The following is a 17,234-nucleotide window of genomic DNA, read 5'->3' as shown; positions in this document are numbered from 1 at the left end:
TTTTTTCTTTTTTTTTTACTTCTGTTCAGAGTTTAAAGAGATCAGGTTAACTGAGGGCTGTGAAGGGAATGTGGAGGTTTTCTACAATGGATCCTGGGGTAATGTTTGTTACAATAAGATGGACAGAGACACAGTGAGTCTGATCTGTCAAGAGCTGAACTGTGGAAGATCTGGTGTTTTGTCTGATTCTACACCAAGAGTTGAATCAGCTCGTAACTGGCTGGATGAAATTAAATGTCGACCACATGATTCAAATCTGTGGCACTGTCCATCTTCACCCTGGGGACAGAATAACTGTGGTGAAGATGAAGTGGCCAAAATCACCTGCTCAGGTAAGACTGATGCAATTTCCATCACTAAAAAGCAACAGTAATTACAACAGTCAGTTATATGAATTGTGTATATTATATTGTGATTGTGACTACAGAACAGGAGAGTCATGAGTCAACTCATTTGTCTTGCTCCACATCTCCACATCAGAGACAGTGTATGACTCCTACTGTAATGAACAGTAAGTCCATTTGATGTAGAAGAACATAAAAATCATAACAGCCATATGAGATGCATGTATATGATTTTGTTCTGGGTACACAACAGGATTTAATATCACATGTAACGCCTGGATGGATTCGTTCAGAGTCAATAAACTTTGGAGTTTTCAGAACGCTTTTAACCTGGTGAACTTTGTTTATAAATCACTAAATCGGCGCCGGACGGCTGTGACTTTCGGCAGGTTTGTGGGCCTGCGATGGTAAACAGTAAAGTCCAACTTCCTCACTTTGGTGACTTCAAAAGGAGCACCCCCCCCAGAGACTGACCAGATCCACATTCCAACACCCCACACACACAGGGACACACAAAAACACACACACAGACACATACAGAAACTCACAAACATACATTTTTGACTGTATATGTGAACTACCACTATGCTGGAATATATATATGATATATTTTAGAGCCTATGCATGTTTCCTAGTGTTTAAATGAGTGTATTTGTGCTAGTGTGCATTTTAATAGGGGAATCCTGTCTGTAAACCATAACTTTTTGTCTATGCCTTTCTGATCTGTCGAGTTTGATCTCTTCGTAAAGCTCCGGACTCGAGCTATTCACTGAGGTGGGTCACATGGCTGACATATGCATTTTTCTATGTGTATTAATGATACTGTGAAGAAAGCACTCGATCTCGAAATCCAGGCTGATAGCCATTAAGTATGCAAATTCAGCTAGGAGACCAAACAAAGCAACTTTGCCCGCCAAATAGTGCTGCTCATCTATTGGTCGCTACAATTCAGGAGGTGTGTTAGCTTGGGTTTCCATAAAGACAACGACACACACCTTCGCTGTCTCTCTTCTTCTCCTTTGTCTCCCGACTGACTCACGAGCACCTCGTGCACGGACGCCTCAGGTGACCGCGCTTCCCAACCACGCGCGCAGTTCGGGAGGACCACTTCCTTAGAGACTCTCTCTCTTCGGCTAAGTTACTTAAGCTTAAACCTCTTTTGAAAACCCCGCTGGAGAAACCCTCTCTGAAAGGACCAACCCAGCCAGGCGCATTGAAACTGCTATACACGGACTTGAACCAATAAGCAAGTATTATCATTTATCTGAATTTGTCTAAACTGATTTCTGTGCTGGCTCTCTCTCTCTCAAAAGGGTTTACGTTAACTGTGTAATTTGCCATCCTTTGATCATCTTTCTTTCCATGTCTTTTCTTCATTTTCACTCTTGTGTATATATATGTATATACTCCTGTATATATTTTAGACGTATAATCTCTAGTCGTAGCTGCATATATTAAAACACTTAATTCATGCTCGATTGTTCTGTTGTTCTTTCAACTGAAGACCAAGTCACTTTAACGTTTTTCGATCGCTTTATGCTTTAGTTATTTTCATGGCCAGAGAATAACTCTGTTTATAATATTCTGTGAGGGACTTAGTTTGCTGGACAAACGAACAGTTTCTCTAAATAATTATTAAACCAGAACTAATCATATATGTAATTGATTACAATTCGTTGTAATTGATTCACAATATATGTTTAATTCCCCGTTGGGTCGATATATGAATCATAATTTATTCATAACCTTATGAATTATTATATTCATATTTCATCCATAACTTGATTAATAACTGTACGAACCGCTACTTCGTTACACACACGACACACATACCCCACTGTAGGTGTCGCTGTTCTGACAGAACTCTGTTGACCAATAATAATGTCTATTTGTCTGTAATTTAGATCATGTTCCTCTCAGACTGAGTGGAGGGGAGGGCCGGTGCTCTGGGAGGCTGGAGGTGTATCATAACGCTGTGTGGGGCTCAGTCTGTGATGATCTGTGGGACATCAGCGATGCTCAGGTGGTCTGCAGACAGCTGGGTTGTGGAGCAGCACTGAGGGCTGATGGGAATTCAGTCTTTGGTGCTGGTGAAGGTGTTGTGTGGCTGAACAGAGGCGAGTGCAGAGGGAATGAGATTCATCTGTGGGACTGTCCTCTCTCCCTGAAGAACCACACTGACTGCTCCAACAAAGATCACGCTGGACTCACCTGTGCAGGTCACAGAAAACACTGATGAAAATGATTAATTCATTGCTGATAATATTTGTGTATTTGCCTGATTTTGAATGTGGTTGTAGCGGCCCCTCGGATATATCAATCAAGACGCAGAGAGTTTCAAACGGGTGTCAATTTATTTCTTCCTCTCAAAGAGCACCATGCACCATGAACACCGTGAAAACTACAGAATAAACAGAAGAAATACAAAATGCTTCTATGTAGTTTCACAAATAATTTGCACATAAATCATGTTCACATATTAATCATGTTTACACCCAATACAAATAATTTTAACAAATGACCAATATGAAATATGAAATGTGTTTTTAAGCCTTCATGACAAATGAAATATCACATGCTTATTTTAAATGAAACACAATATATTATAATTGTTTACAGAAACAATATGTTTTTAAATTGACGACATGTGCAAAAAGCCCATAAACAAATGAAGTATTGACATTCTCTTTCCTTAAACAATATCCCTTCTGATAATAGTACAAACTCCACCCATTTTCCTTCATACCTCATTCCGCTTCTCCAAGGGCGCTAATCAAAGAGTTTCTGCCATCAGCTACCATGCACTCTAGCTCGACACACCCTCACAGTTCGGAGCTCTTAGAAATAACATGTATGAGCAATACAAAATTAATCAAGTAAATCACAATGTAAACTCTTTCTTTACAAAATTCAAATGGATGAACATGATAAATAACTAAAGAGGTTACAAGTTTTTACCATTCTTCCGACGATATGTGAACATCACATTGTGAAGAGAGTAGCGGAAGTTTAGAGTCACAAAAAAAAAACATCTGAAGAAGAAAACGCCGCTTTTCAAAATAAAAGCGGAACCGACAAAGTGACACTGTAAAACTATAATGTCTTAATATATAAGTATAAAATATTATATATGTTATAAACTGTTTAGGAGAATATTAATGCGATTTATAAGACATTTACACTCCCACCAAATCCTAGTACAATGAATGAACAAATATACAAAGAGTAAGTGAATTGTGCAGGATTTCTTGACTCTAAGAAATGAATAGCCTGAAGTTAAGCTATCAGAGGCATAATAAAGCAGTTTGTGCAGTGTTGTCAATCGCATTCTTTTAATCAGTTCTCTAGGAGCACCACCAATTTTTTGATTGGTCTCTCAATAACTGAGGGCTTTGAGGGTGGATCTTGTTTTTTATGAGGTTTCCACTCACCAACTTGCACTTTAACTCGACGAACCAAGCCATCACTACTTTGAACAGTTTCAATCACCCGTCCAAGTTGCCACTGATTTCTTGGGAGGTTGTCGTCTTTAATAATGACAATGTCATTCACTTTGAGGTTGCGCTGAGGTGAGTGCCATTTCTGTCTCAAGGATATGTTCAGCAGATACTCCTTTTTCCAGCAGCTCCAAAATTGTTCGATGAGATACTGAACTCTTCTCCACCTCTTTGTCGCATACAAGTCCTCCTTGACAAATACTCCAGGAGGAGGAAGAGCAACTTTAGATTTCATCATAATGAGATGATTCGGTGTTATAGGCTCCAGTGCCTGTGGATCATTGATTCCATCCACTGTTAACGGGCGGCTGTTAACGATAGCCATGGTCTCATATAGCAGTGTTCTGAGGGAGGCGTCGTCAAGTCGACCTGGGCACTGTGCAAAGGTGGCATTCAGCACATTTCTAATAGTTCTGATCTGGCGTTCCCAGACACCACCTGCAGGACTGTCAGAGGGAGCATTGAAGACAAATTTGCACTGCTTCTCAGTCAGGAAGATTTCCAGAAGCTTAGTGTCACATTGTTTAAGTGCTTCCTTGAGCTCATTCCTGGCGCCAACAAAATTAGAGCCTTGGTCGCAGCGAAGTTGTTGAACGGCTCCTCTCAGGCTGATGAAACATCTCAATGAATTGATGAATGAGTCTGTCGACAAATCTTCGAGCATTTCAATATGAACAGCTCTAGAGTACAGACATGTGAAAATCAAGCCGTATCTTTTGTATTCTTTGCGGGATTTCTTTACAATGAAAGGACCGAAACAGTCCATGCCGCTGTATGTGAAAGGTGCTGAGGCTTCAACGCGTTCTGTGGGAAGTTCGGCCATTTGTTGTCTTTCTGTTGGCCGTCGCAGTTTCCTGCAAAGCACACAAGTGTGTATGAGCTTAGCAACCAACTTGCTCCCACCAATTACCCAGAATCCATTGGCCCGAAGCTCCATTAAAGTCTGGCTTCGACCTTGATGGCATGTCTTAGCGTGGAAATGAGACACAATCAGCTTGGTGATGTGGCTGTTATTCGGTAGGATGACTGGGTGCTTGACTTTATGACAGAGTGATGACTGGTTCAATCTGCCACCAACACAGAGGAGTCCTTCAGACCAGATAGGGTCTAGACGGAAAAGAGAGCTTGAGTTTGGAAGGTCCTTTTTACCCTGAAGCATCTTTATCTCCTGGGGGAAAGCTTGCTGCTGTACGATCTTAATCACTTCGTCTGCAGCCTTCTCACTCTCCTTAACAGTCACATACTCACTGTGCTGTTTCTGTTTAGACCCCAGCCTCTTTATTCTCGCCACCACCTTAAGAATTTTTGTCCAGGAGGAAAACTGACACAGACGACTGAGGATGTCATTGTAGTTTTTGGCTTCCGTTGCGAACACCTGAATTGTCTTGACTTCAGGATCACCAACAAGTAATTCTGCTGGAGCGCTGGGTGTTAGAAGAAATTTACTATCCCAGAGAAACTTCGGTCCTCGAAGCCAGTTTGTTGAATGAATGTCTGAAGCACGAAGACCTCGGGAAGCATGATCTGCCGGGTTTTCTGCGGTGTCCACATAGTGCCACTGACTGGGATCACTGTTATCCCTTATCAGCTGAACACGGTTCGCAACAAATATGTGGAACCTACGGGCATCATTGTTAATATACCCAAGCACAACTTTTGAATCTGTCCAGAAAACCTCTTCATCAATCTTTATGTCAAGTTCACCTTTTAACATGACACTGACTTTCGTAGAAACCACAGCTGCCACGAGTTCTAATCTCGGGATACTTGTGACCTTTGAGGGTGCAACCCTTGCTTTCGCCAGCACGAGACTGCAATGGACTTCATCCTTATCATTTTTGAACCTGAGGTAAGAACAGGCACCGTATCCCACGCAGCTGGCATCCGAAAAATGGTGCAACTCTACTCTGACAATGTTATGGAAGTCATATGGGTGGTAACATCTCGGAATTGAAACCTCTTTCAACCTCTGAAGTCCATTTATCCACTCCTCCCACCGTGGCTTCATATCTTCTGGGAGTGGATCATCCCATCCGATGCCTCTGTGACACAGCTCTTGAAGTATACGCTTTCCAGTTAGGCTGAATGGAGCGATGAATCCAAGTGGGTCATAAAGAGAGGCAATGACAGAAAGGCAACCACGCCGGGTTGAAGGCTGATCTTTCAAGCTGCTGTTAAAACTGAAAGTGTCAGTTTTAATTGACCATTGAATGCCGAGTGCACGCTCTGATAGGGTTGGATCCAGTCCTAGAGGTTCGATGGTTGCTGCTCTTTCTGAGGGATCTAAGCAGGCGATGGCTACTTCCTCATTAGAGTTGAATTTATGGAGGCGTAGGCCTCCTCTTTTGCACAACTCCTGTGACTCAGTGATCAGTTTCTTGGCTTCCTCGATCGATGGAACACTGACTAGCCCGTCATCAACATAAAAGTTTTTCTCTACGAATGTTGATGCTAGTGGATAGGTAGCTTTGTGTTGCCGTGCCAGATATTTCAAGCCAAAGTTGGCACATCCTGGAGACGAGGCGGCTCCGAAGAGATGAACCGCCATCCTGTATTCCTGTGGTTCCTTCTCCAAATCTCCACCTTTCCACCAGAGGAATTTCAGATAATTCCGGGATTCAGGAGTGACAGAGAACTGATAAAACATTCTTTCGATATCACAGATGATTGCTACGGCCTCCTTCCTGAAGCGGCAGAGAACTCCTACCAGAGGATTGATAAGATCAGGCCCAGTTAGTAGAGTGTTGTTGAGAGAAACACCATGGAATTTGGCTGAACAGTCGAATACGACTCTCAGTTTGTCTGGTTTTCTGGGGTGATAGATGCCGTGATGCGGAAGGTACCACTCAGTCTCTCCTGGATTTGTTGTAGGGGCAAGCTCTGCATCACCCTTGTTAATTGTTTCTTCCATGAATGTTTTGTATTGATCATAATATTGTTTATTGGTCTTTAGCTTCTTCTTAAGACACTGCAGGCGAACTGTGGCTAGCCTCTTGTTGTTTGGTAGGTTGGGTGGACTGTTGCCCTTGAAAGGGAGGGGCATCTCATAATGTCCATCTTTCTTCTGCGTGATGTTGTCACTGAGGAACTGTATGAAATGAACATCATTCTGGGACACATATTTATCTTCATAAGTTCTCTCAGTGAAGTCTGCTTCTAGGGCTTTTAGAACGTCGGTCGTCGATGGAATTGGCAGTTCTTTTACTGTGAGCCGATGCACAAAGCTCCGACATCCTTGTCTGTCCAGGTGAGGATTTGATGAGCCTATGATACTCCATCCTAGTTTTGATCTCTGAGCAAACGGTTGATTTTTGTCCCCAATGATAACCTCAAGAGGAGTTAATGCTGCTGGACAGTCATACCCAATCAAGAGCCCTACATCACAGTCTAGAAGGGGTGGTAACTTATCTGCCAAATGTCTGAGATGAGGCCAGAGTAAGGCTGTTTCCTTCGTTGGAACGTAAGACTTGTCCACCGGGATGAAGTCACGGCTGTAGGCCTGCTGTAATTGGATGTGGTTCTTAGAGTGCAGTCCTCGAACTTGTAGACCACGGACGTTCTTGCTAGATATGATTGTGTCAATAGCCGTCATAGTACTCAATTTTAATTTTACTGGTTGGGCATCAACATTCAGTTTGTCAAGTACATCTTCTAAGACAAACGTTGAGTCACTCTGTGTGTCCAGTATTGCGTACGTAAGTACTTCTCTGTGTGGCTCTTGTATTGAAGACACAAGGACTGGGACGATACTTGAGGTAGCGGAAGCACGCTGTGTTGATGCATGGGATACGACATTGTGCGTTTCCAAGCTTGCATGGTTTTCTGTGGAAGTGGAGCTATTCGTTGTTGCTTCCACAGGTCTTTGTTTCCTGTCATCGTGCAAGCAGGTTGGGTGACGACGGCTGCATATGTTGCATGTGTGTCGTCTCTTACAATCTTTGGTCATGTGACCCTTCCTCAAGCACCCAAAGCAGAGCCGATTTTCACAGATGAATGCCCTTTTGTCCTCGCTACTCTTTGCTGCAAAGGTGGGACATTTGGTGATGTTATGAGCTTCACTTTTACAGATGAAGCAAGGTGACTTTGGTTTACTGACATTTGTTTCTTGTTTCTCCTGAGCGAAACTCTTTTTTTGTGTATTTGTGTTGAGAGCTTTGGCTCTCTTTGGTGATCTTTCATTTGTGGCCCTGAAGTTCATCAACAATGGAGAAGCAATAGGGTTACAGGCTATCCGTGCCTCTTTGCTCAGGAACTTTGTGAAGCATGCAAGATCTGGATAGCTTCCGGATGCGTCAAGTTCCTCTATAACAACTCGACTCCACTTGCGCACAATCCATTCTGGTAGTTTTTTGAGCAACTTGTGGTTTTCCTCACAATCGTTAAGGATAGCTAATCCTTTGACGAGGGGCATCGCCTCAGTGCAGCCTTGGAGGAAGTCAGCAAACTCTTGTAGTGCTAGTGGATCGTTTGTGTTGATCTTTGGCCATCTCATGAGCTTATCTCGGAAAGCCTTTTGTATGATGAACGGGTTCCCATATCTGTCTTGTAACACTTTCCATGCTCCATTGTATGCAGTTTCTGAATCTCGATAAAAGAAACCTTCTACCGCTTTACGCGCCTCTCCAGCAAGATAATTTTTTAGATAAAACATCTTCTCACTTGGTGGGAGGGGTTTTCTGTCAATAAGAGCTATGAATGACATCTTCCAATCTGTAAACTGTAAAGGGTCACCACGAAACGTGGTTGGTTCAGGGACCGGCAAGCGGTTCATACTTAATGAGCTGGCGATTGCCTGGGCTAGACTGACAGACTCCTGGGTCATTGTCACCTCAGGAGCAGCTTGGTAAGGGTGGAATGATGCAGCATCAGGGTTTAACTGAGGTTCGTTTTGCTTTCTGTAGCAAGCAGAGTTAGTTTGGTCATTAATCTCCACATCATGGTTCTCAAACCCTTCAAAATCGTCATATGCTCTCACACGAGCAGCTGCTATGGCAACATCTTTTGCTGCTTGTAACTGCTGCAATTTGGTTCTCTCTTGTTCCAACTGTTGTTGCATTTCCAACTCTTTTTGTTTCATTTCTACTAACATTTTCGCCTCTTTAAGTTTCCATTCATTTTCTAACTTGTGAAGATGTGCTTGCTGTGCTTGGATTTCTTTCATAGCTTTTGATTGTTCCAGCTTAGCCGCAAGCTCTGCTTGTGCATCTACTCTACTGCTGTGGGTACTGGCTGAGCTGGAGTGGTTGCTCAATCTCTCTGGTGACTCCGCTGAGCTTACCGTTTCAGTTTTAGTGTGGCCAAAGACAGACCCATATTCATCTTTGTTTAATATTTCTCTTACCCTTTCCTTCTCCAGTTGATCATTATACTCTTGATTAATAGTCTCTAGACGGTTACTAATAAGGTCACGAATGTCTTTTGTTAACGTAACACAGGCATCCATCTTCTTTACAATCTCTGGTGTGGTGTTACTGTTACGAAGCATAGGTTCATACTGCTGGCCCACGCCATCATGCTTTGCTTGAATGACTTGCTGTAATTCAATAAGGTCTTCTGATGAACAGAGGGTTTTTAATTTTGTCCTAGTCTCCCTTGCTACTAGCTTCCAAGCATCATAGGTCTTGCTAAATGCTTTCTCACGTTTTCTGGTGTCTTGGTCATGCATCTCTTGGCCTTTCTCTGTAAGCTTTCTTTCACGTGAGCTGGACCTACATGGGGTGTCTTTAAGTGACATCTTGTTTGTTTGTGTTGCTGCTTTAAGTCGAGGGTAGCCTTTGATTGTCCAACGCCTGAATTTACACTTGTAAGCTGAAGTTATCCTTTACTACAGAGTAATGTTTATGCCACGCATTAACAGATTATGGACATCTAAAAGGATTTTTACCTTAAAACAGTAACAACAAAACACCCTTTTTAACCTTTTCATAAACAGATATGACTCAAGAGCATGGGCTAGTTTCTTGAAATAGTCACCAGTTTTAGAAGCTTTAGGAACTGAGAATTAGCTTGCAAGATATTTTAACCTTATAATACCAAATTATTGTTTAAGTCACTTCAGTTATGCTGCAAGCGTGTGTATAGTAATTGTCCCTTTTCAGCTTTTTTGCTCCTTGGCATCCAGTGTCTCTTTTTGCAGCTCTAGCTGTACCTTAAACATGCTGTCCATTTTTGAGTCTTGCCTGTGTGCAGGGGTTGGATGCAAGCGAAGTAAACTGGCTGGTATTAGGTTGGTGGTTGGACCTCAGATGTGATGGTGTCAGCTTCTCACCAGGGATGGCAGGGCTGGTGCAGCGATGAGTTTTCACTGTAGCGGCCCCTCGGATATATCAATCAAGACGCAGAGAGTTTCAAACGGGTGTCAATTTATTTCTTCCTCTCAAAGAGCACCATGCACCATGAACACCGTGAAAACTACAGAATAAACAGAAGAAATACAAAATGCTTCTATGTAGTTTCACAAATAATTTGCACATAAATCATGTTCACATATTAATCATGTTCCCAATACAAATAATTTTAACAAATGACCAATATGAAATATGAAATGTGTTTTTAAGCCTTCATGACAAATGAAATATCACATGCTTATTTTAAATGAAACACAATATATTATAATTGTTTACAGAAACAATATGTTTTTAAATTGACGACATGTGCAAAAAGCCCATAAACAAATGCAGTATTGACATTCTCTTTCCTTAAACAATATCCCTTCTGATAATAGTACAAACTTCTCCAAGGGCGCTAATCAAAGAGTTTCTGCCATCAGCTACTATGCACTCTAGCTCGACACACCCTCACAGTTCGGAGCTCTTAGAAATAACATGTATGAGCAATACAAAATTAATCAAGTAAATCACAATGTAAACTCTTTCTTTACAAGATTCAAATGGATGAACATGATAAATAACTAAAGAGGTTACAAGTTTTTACCATTCTTCCGACGATATGTGAACATCACATTGTGAAGAGAGTAGCGGAAGTTTAGAGTCACAAAAAAAAAAAACATCTGAAGAAGAAAACGCCGCTTTTCAAAATAAAAGCGGAACCGACAAAGTGACACTGTAAAACTATAATGTCTTAATATATAAGTATAAAATATTATATATGTTATAAACTGTTTAGGAGAATATTAATGCGATTTATAAGACATTTACAGTGGTTGTGTCTGTTTTGCCAGATTTGTCAGTGTCCACTACTCCTGCCACAACAACATCATCTTCTCCTCCAGTTTCTCAGACAGTGAGCTCAACATCAGTCTCTCGTTCACAAACTCCTCCGTCTCTCTCTGTGCTTGTGATTGTACTGGGAGTTGTGCTATTACTGCTCTTAGTGCCACTGCTTATACTGATTCAGCAGAACAGAGTGATGAGGAGAGGTAGGAGAGATCCAGAGACTGTCATATTGTGTCTTATTCAGTGTGTGATCAGTCATGTGAGGTGAACTGACAGCAGGTTTGTCTCTCTACACTCACAGCTCTCTCTAAGAACACTGAGGCCATTTATGAGGAGATTCACAGACCCACTAATAGACACCATCTCTTCACTCATAGGGGTGAGTAAGTGTCAGGTTGTCTGATTTAGGAGATCAACAGGGTAATCACTGTACTCAGGGGAGTGAGTGGAATAAATTGCATAGATTTGTGGGACCTTTTTTGTGTCATTTGATGTCAAATGATGTAATGTTAGTTGTAAATGACCCAAAAGAAGTTGGGATTTTAGCTGGTTTGTGATTGTAAACATATTTTTATGGTTCTACTCCTTTATAACAGGAAGTGTCCTTTCTGAAGAACAGTATTCTGGGTATGGAGATGCTGATAATTTTCTTTCAGGTTAGAGGACTGAAATATAATAATATTACATGCTACATAGAAACATGTGAAATGAATAAAAATCTTCCACTTACCAAGTTAACATTACTGAATGTTAAATATCTTAAATAAATAAATAATTTCACTTCAAGTTAAAATTATTGGGCCTGGAAACAGTCAAATCAGTTTGTTTTTCCTCTTTCTTTTAACTTATTTAGAAGAACAACAATTTAAAACAGAGAATTATGATGATGTAATCACTGTTGGATTGAGACATCATGCTACAGGTTTATTTCTTTAATTATTAATATTATTTGAATATGCATGGTCCTTTGATTAGGCCTATAACATTTCATTTTTCATTATTTTATTGCAGATGACATATCAGAAAGCTATGATGATGTTGTCATCATAAGACGGTGGGTTTCATTTTACTCTTTTAGAATCAAGATAGTCTGATACCGTGATTTTTCGTTCCAAATTATATTATTATATAAATTATACTTCATACTTATTTTATTATAATTTTTATATATTGTAGTGTGTTTTCAAGTGCAGTGTGAGATTGTGTTCATGTATTTAATGATTGATACATTTATATCAGAATGCAGTCTGAAGGAGTAGATGATGAGAGAAATATCAGTGAAGATGCGAGAGACTTGTTAGGTAAGTTATTGTGACCTGTTTATCTCATACAATATGTTTTGATTTTATAACTAGAAATTGCAATGCAAATGTTGATTTGTACATTAAGCATGTATTGATACAAGAATTTGTTCTTGTTTTCAAACAGCAGGCTATGATTATTTGAAGGAGGAGCCAAGAAAACAGGGAGGGGCTATGTTCAGTTTGTGACCACACCCACCACCTCACAGTCTTTTGCAGCTTTTAATTGTCCCAACAATGAGTTTAAATGATACATACTATTAAGTTTTAGTCCACCATTCAGTCCACCATTGTTACAAGTTGAAACATTAATAGAAAACATGGACTTCAATTCAAAACATGCAACAAACAAAGTGGAAATATTTATAGAACAAATAAATCAAACAGACAGGGTATTTTATGTTCTTATATTATTTTCACATTTCTGATTATTTAAAAAAAAAAAAAAAAAAAAAGCTCTATCATATCATCATCAGTAACGTTTCAAGCTCTGCCCATGCATCAAGTTTCTGAGGGTCAGAAGCCCATACAAGACAAAACATGTACTTCTGCTCAATGACAGTTATTCTATTGAAAGGACTTTTTGGAAATGTATTTTGAACTAATAAGTGCTTTTAGCAAATAAATAAAAAAGTGAATCCATCTTTTCTGAAGTTAGGAGTTCTTCAAATATTTAACATTTTATTTAGACAACAGTAATGTATGAAGGGTAACTTCCTAAAAATTGATTTGATGTTTTAATAAATTAATTCTGTTTTTTTTTATCCATTTTTTTTTTCTTGTGTAACGTTGATTAAACTCTTCTTGAAGTTTTGAGATATATATATATATATATGTTGTGTGTGTGATACAGCAGCAAAGACATTGGTAAATAGAGTGAGATCAAATACATATATTTACATATATTTAATTTAACATTTAATTATTTAATGTTTGTGTAATATCTGAATCTGTTTTTTGTTCAAGTGAGATGAGTAAATGCCTGCTCATTAGTCTAACTACAATAAACATCATGTTCGCACAGTGCACACAACACCTCTGTCTCTTGCTCCTGATTTTTCTCAACACTGAGATAAGAGAGCTGTTAGTCAATAAATGCGAAAACAAGTAAATTGCTTTACTTATTTGAAAAAGTACTAACTCAGATATGTTGTTGTAAATTTAAAAGCAATGTTACTTTACTAGTTACTTGAAAAAAGTAATGTGATTACTTAACTTGCATTACTTGTAACGTGTTACTCCCAACACTGGCCTTTGACTTGAACAGTTAATTACTATATATGTATGTGCAAAACATGGACATCATTTCAAAATGCCAAAGAAATTGGAAACAAATAACGAATAAATAAAACTCACATTTACACATTATTGTATACTCACATTTCTCTCTTATAAATGGCTCTGTTATATCAGCATTGGAGTTTTTAGTTTAGGATATGCATACTGTGAGTTTCTGAGGGTTAAAATGAAAGCACACATAGGTTGTGTTTAATAGGGGCAGTCGTGGCCTAATGAATAGAGAGTTGGACTTGTAACCCAAAGGTCATGGGTTCGAGTCTCAGGTCAGGCAGGGATTGTGAGGGGAGTGAATGTCCAGCGCTCTCCCCACTCTCAATACCACGACTGAGGTGAGACCCTTGAGCAAGGCACCGTACCCCTAAGTACTCCCCGGGCGCCGCATCAATGGCTGCCCACTGCTCCGGGTGTGTGTTCACTGCTGTGTGTGTGTGTGTGTGTGTGTGTGTGTGTGTGTGTGTGTGTGTGTGTGTGTGTGTGTGTGTGTGTGTGTGTGTGTGTGTGTGTGTGTGTGTGTGTTCACTGCTGTGTGTGTGCACTTGGATGGGTTAAATGCAGAGCACAAATTCTGAGTATGGGTCACCATACTTGGCCACATGTCACTTCACTCACTCATAATGTAAGTTTGGCAAACATTGTATTTGTATTTTATTCTCTCATGTGGACAGGCTAAATGGCATCTGGTCCACACTGTCAAATATTCTGGACAAGAACCACTAAAATGTAGACAGGAGGAGACTGTTAGACTGACATGTAAACCAACAACAGGTAGGTTTGTTTTTTTATGTAACATTATGTCAAGTTATTTTTTTCCTTCATCTTTATTCACTGCTCACTGTTTTCGATGTGTGAAATGTAACTAATGTTATAAAAAAATAAAAGTTTCTTTAATATTAAAATTTACAGAGGGTCATTTATTATTTATTTCTTCAAATATATAATGTTAGTTTGTCTCTGCTCTTGAAGTATGAATGTGAAATACAACAGTGATTTAGCAGAGATGTAGTTCACTGGCTCCCTCTGCTGCTCACAAGGTGAACAACATGCTCATCTTCAGTGATTTTTTTTTTTTTTTTTTTTTTTTGGGGGGCCACCTGAAAGAAAACACTTTTGTGCAATTAAATAAATTTCACATTAGTTACAGGAATTATTAAAAAAAAAAAAAAAAAAAAAAAACTCTAATTAGTTTAATAAGGGCTTACTTTTGCTGTGTGCTATGCTCTTGGTAAACATTTACTTAAATGCTTTTTAAAATGAGTACTTATTTTACAAAGTTGAGTTTATTACATGTTAATATCATGCTAACATATGTATACACTAACAGACGGTGTTCAGGACATTCACAGTTAGTTATGAGTGCTTTTATCTCTTCTCTGCAGGTGTTGGGCTTTGATGCTGTAAATAAACTGGAGAGTTTCCTGTCTCCTGTAAGTGTCCTGTGTGTGTGTGTGTGTGTGTGTGTGTGTGTGTGTGTGTGTGTGTGTGTGTGTGTGTGTGTGTGTGTGTGTGTGTGTGTGTGTGTGTGTGTGTGTGTGTGTGTGTGTGTGTGTGTGTGTGTGTGTTTGTATGTGTGTGGGTGTGTTTCTGCATCCCTTCAGTGAGGCATCTTGATGGGTGGGGAGGAGGAGTTCATCAGCGCTGACAGTTAGATATATATGGAGAAAATCATAAAAGCCGTATCTGATTTGTCACTGAAGTTGTTTGATGGTTTCCTCTGTTGTGTCTAATAAGGTAACAGCGAGTGTGATTGGAGGGTGTTGGACCTCTTTCTCTCTCATTAAGGGGTGCGAGAGGATGCCTGTACTTCTGTATCATCAGTGCGGAGAAGCTTGAACTGGATGTTGAATTAATCAAGCAGAGAGAGATGGAGAGATGCCTGACACTCATTTTACTGACTACAGTTATAAAACTCATCACAGCTGGTAAGTACACAAGAAATTAAAGAGATGAAGTTATTTTTAGGAATGAAGGTGTCAGACTGTTATTTAATCAAATTAAACTGCAAAGTGTTTTTTGTGTCTGTGTAATCACATTGTCACTTTATTTTAAATGTGCTCCTGTGTTTAACAGGCAATTTTTTCTTTCTTTCTCTTTTGCTCTGTCTTTCTCTCTCTGTTTCTCCCATTTATAAAGATCTATATGGTCCTTTTTTAAATTTTCATTATAATCATAAAAATAATGTTATTATTTGATATTTACAGATTTTTTGCCTTGTTTTGTGATCACAATTTAATTTTGCACGTGATATCAACATCGTAAATTTTGTCTCAATATTCTGTTTTCTCAAAATAGAAGAAAGAAAAAAAATAACCATACATTGCTCACCTTTTCTCAGGTTGCAAATGATTTAATCGTCATGTTTCAAACATCATTGTATAACCATGCAGGCATCTCGGTTAAGTAAATTTGATCCCACATTTGGAGTTCTGATTTTATAGACATTCGTTTGGAAATATTAGTTTGAGACATGTTAGCTTGAGTGAGTCCCATAAACATTAACCCCCAAAAATTATTTGCTAATTCACGATCCAGCAACCTAAATGCTATATTATGTCAAGATCTCAATAAAAAGAATCATGAGAAACAAGACCTAAAACCCAAAGGCCTTACTGTGTTAAATCTTACACAATACAGAGCTCAGCTGCAGAAGAAGAATGGGGCCAGTCTGTAAACTTTAAAATACTCACCGTGTCAATAATTTAGACACAAGACATAAACAATATGTGTGTTAACGTGATTTTAGTGTGGAAAAAATTACTAACCTTTTCTGTGTAAATTTATATCCAATTTTACAACTTTGTTTCCATGACAAAGTAATAGTATAAACCCTGTAACAATGTTTTAAAAATTTTAGGATAATTGATTTAAGTGCTATTATAAAATTATAAGTTTTAATAAAAGTTTTTAATAAAAAAGAGTGTTGAAGTCTGAATATTATTTTAAATATTCAAATGTATGTGTCCCATTTTGCCAGTTGTTCCACTTTGTATGAATTAAACTCTCATATATTTACCTCTCTCATTGTTACTGCTTAATATTTAGACGGTGTGAATGTGAGGTTGGTTGGTGGTCACAGTCGCTGTGCTGGTAGAGTGGAGGTTCTTCATAGAGGTCAGTGGGGAACAGTGTGTGATGCTGACTGGGATTTGGCTGATGCTGCAGTGGTGTGTAGAGAGCTGGACTGTGGAGAACCTGTAGATGCTCTGAGTGATGCTCATTTTGGATCAGGATCAGGACCAATCTGGATGAGTCTTGTCATGTGTACTGGATCAGAGTCTACACTGAAGAACTGTGGGTCAAGAGGATGGGGTAAAAGCAACTGTGATCATAATAAAGATGCTGGAGTCATCTGCTCAGGTAAAGTATTTTACATATTCAAATTCATATCCTTGCAAGATTTTTTTGTGCTTCCCTAATGGCTTCTAATTTATAAAGAAGTTGATTTTAAAATGTTGACTTCAATGATAGATTTCATATTTATATTAGTTTGTGTTTTTTTTTTTTTTTTTTTTTGCATATTTATTGAATAAAATACTAACAATAAAATGTTTTTTTTTTTTTATATATATATATATATGTACAAATCATTATCTTGAAGCCCCATAAATAAGTCATGCTTTT

The 17,234-nt window shown here is 39.1% G+C and overlaps 1 protein-coding gene across 1 annotated transcript in view; it reads left to right on the top strand.

Moving 5' to 3' along the window:
* LOC137024489 (scavenger receptor cysteine-rich type 1 protein M160-like) overlaps window positions 1–17,234 on the top strand; it is a 49,311-nt gene that overhangs the window by 15,737 nt on the left and 16,340 nt on the right. The window contains 10 exon segments of the mRNA XM_067392064.1: window positions 30–332; window positions 428–511; window positions 598–733; window positions 2,265–2,563; window positions 6,505–6,573; window positions 11,022–11,083; window positions 11,613–11,672; window positions 14,993–15,051; window positions 15,396–15,535; window positions 16,656–16,970. Of these exon segments, the coding sequence (XP_067248165.1) occupies window positions 30–332; window positions 428–511; window positions 598–733; window positions 2,265–2,563; window positions 6,505–6,573; window positions 11,022–11,083; window positions 11,613–11,672; window positions 14,993–15,051; window positions 15,396–15,535; window positions 16,656–16,970 (1,527 nt within the window).

This window comes from Chanodichthys erythropterus, chromosome 8 (assembly GCF_024489055.1).
Source record: "Chanodichthys erythropterus isolate Z2021 chromosome 8, ASM2448905v1, whole genome shotgun sequence".
Lineage (NCBI taxonomy): Eukaryota > Metazoa > Chordata > Actinopteri > Cypriniformes > Xenocyprididae > Chanodichthys > Chanodichthys erythropterus.
The sequence above is the reverse complement of the archived record's forward strand: the minus strand, read 5'-3'. Positions and strand labels throughout refer to the sequence as shown.